At 37.9% G+C, this 1801-nt stretch overlaps 1 protein-coding gene across 1 annotated transcript in view; it reads right to left on the bottom strand.

Annotated features, from left to right (window-relative positions):
• KIF4A (kinesin family member 4A) overlaps nucleotides 1-1801 on the bottom strand; it is a 134023-nt gene that overhangs the window by 60411 nt on the left and 71811 nt on the right. The window contains 1 exon segment of the mRNA XM_010832130.1: nucleotides 1334-1466. Coding sequence (XP_010830432.1) covers nucleotides 1334-1466 — 133 coding nt within the window.

Genomic DNA, 1801 nt, shown 5'->3' with positions numbered 1-1801 from the left:
AGGGGTGGAATGTGAAGCCTTAATTCCATAGAGAACCTTGCAACTGGGGGAAAAAGCAATACTTCCTGGCATGCTATTACTTGCTGTTTGCAAAAAGCCCACTTGCCTGATAGTTTTAGCAAAATAAAGCAAGAAAAAGATGAAGTATAAGAATGATGGCAGAGAAGACAAAATGGCAGAGACAGCTACGTTTTGGAAAGGGTGATTGATACTTTTCAGTTTATTTCAATCACAGTATCTGTAACACGCTAGATGCTGCAACAGATTTGGGAAGGGCAGTTTATATAGGACAAAAATGCTGTGCTTGTTATGAAGTTCTGATAAGACATCAAACAAAAACCCTTTGGGCAGCCATTGTAACAACCTTAAAAAGGTCAGATGGGTACATGGCTAGAATAACAAGTACTGTCTGTTACGTCAGCCACACTCACATGTTAAGCACAGCTTCTAGGGTTACTTCAAAGACATAAAATATAGCACTGGAGACAGAAAACTGTATATAAAAAATTCCTTAGATCCCATTTTCACCCTTCTGCTAGTAATGGACATTACAATGGACCTAGGATTTGGCCCCCTTTAAGGAAATCTTTAAGCAGCTTACCCTTCCTTGACTGGAGTACACTGATGCATGAAGGTGTATAAATTACAGATGTTCAATTACATTTTAGTGGAAACTCATTTTCACTGCTGGCAATAGCTGTGTTTAGAGCTGTATTTACAGCTGTGACTGAGCTGTATTTAGACTAGTAGAAAAATGTTAGTGACAAGAGCCAGAACTGAACCAGGAGGTTACTATCTGACAGGTAGTAGGACACAAAATTGATGTAGTTAGTTACATTGTGATCCACCAGTTGAAAATTGACCATAAGTAAAAGGAGCTAAAATTAATTCCCCAGATGTTTCATCTCATCATGGCAGCTGTTAGGATGGGATGTGAAATGTGACAATATTTGGGGAAGGGAGATAGAAAGGAACTAAAATCTTAGTGAGGAGATAGTTACTTGGTATTATGGATGATTAGGCAGAACTTAAGTTGACAGAGGGACCTGGTTCTTTCCTCTCTGCTCTTTTAGAACAAATCCATTTTAAAATGGGATTCATGAAGATTTCTTTGTGGTAGATACATAGGTGTTCACAGTATAATTCATTTAACTTCTCTGTATGTTTGATTATACTTTGTTGGATTTTCCCTGGAGGGGTTCCATGGAGGATATGGCAATACTAATCCATTTCTTTTCATGTAACTTGTCTCTCATAATGAGAAACACATTAAATATTTCAGAAACTAAAGCTAGTAAATGTCCAGACTGCTAGTTTAGTCTTGGAGGCTCACCAAAATGATCCTCTCCAACATCTGAGCTGTCTGACCAGCAGCCTCACTTAGACCACGACTTAATTTTTCATTCTCCTCTACCAGTGACTGATTCTTCTCCATTAAGGATTGCAGATTCTCTGATGGTTCCACACTAAAACAAAGAAAGTAACATATTAGAAAAATATCTGATCAATAATACCTATATTAGAGGTGGATTAAAAATATATATCCCATAGGCCTTTGGGGGGCTTGGTTTAAAATTACCCCTCACAAATCTAGAAAAAGTATGCCCATTCTTCCAGCCAGGTAGTATACTGGATAAATAAAAATGTATGCCTGAACTACTTTAAATTAATGGTTTGGAGGAAAGTAATAATTTAGAGCCAGATATGGTTGGAAAATTCTCAAAGAGATGGGAATACCAGACCACCTGACCTTCCTCTTGAGAAACCTGTATGTAGGTCTGGAAGCAACAGTTAGAACTGG

Source organism: Bison bison, unplaced genomic scaffold, assembly GCF_000754665.1.
Source record: "Bison bison bison isolate TAMUID 2011002044 unplaced genomic scaffold, Bison_UMD1.0 scf7180017864537, whole genome shotgun sequence".
Taxonomy (NCBI): domain Eukaryota; kingdom Metazoa; phylum Chordata; class Mammalia; order Artiodactyla; family Bovidae; genus Bison; species Bison bison.
The sequence above is the reverse complement of the archived record's forward strand: the minus strand, read 5'-3'. Positions and strand labels throughout refer to the sequence as shown.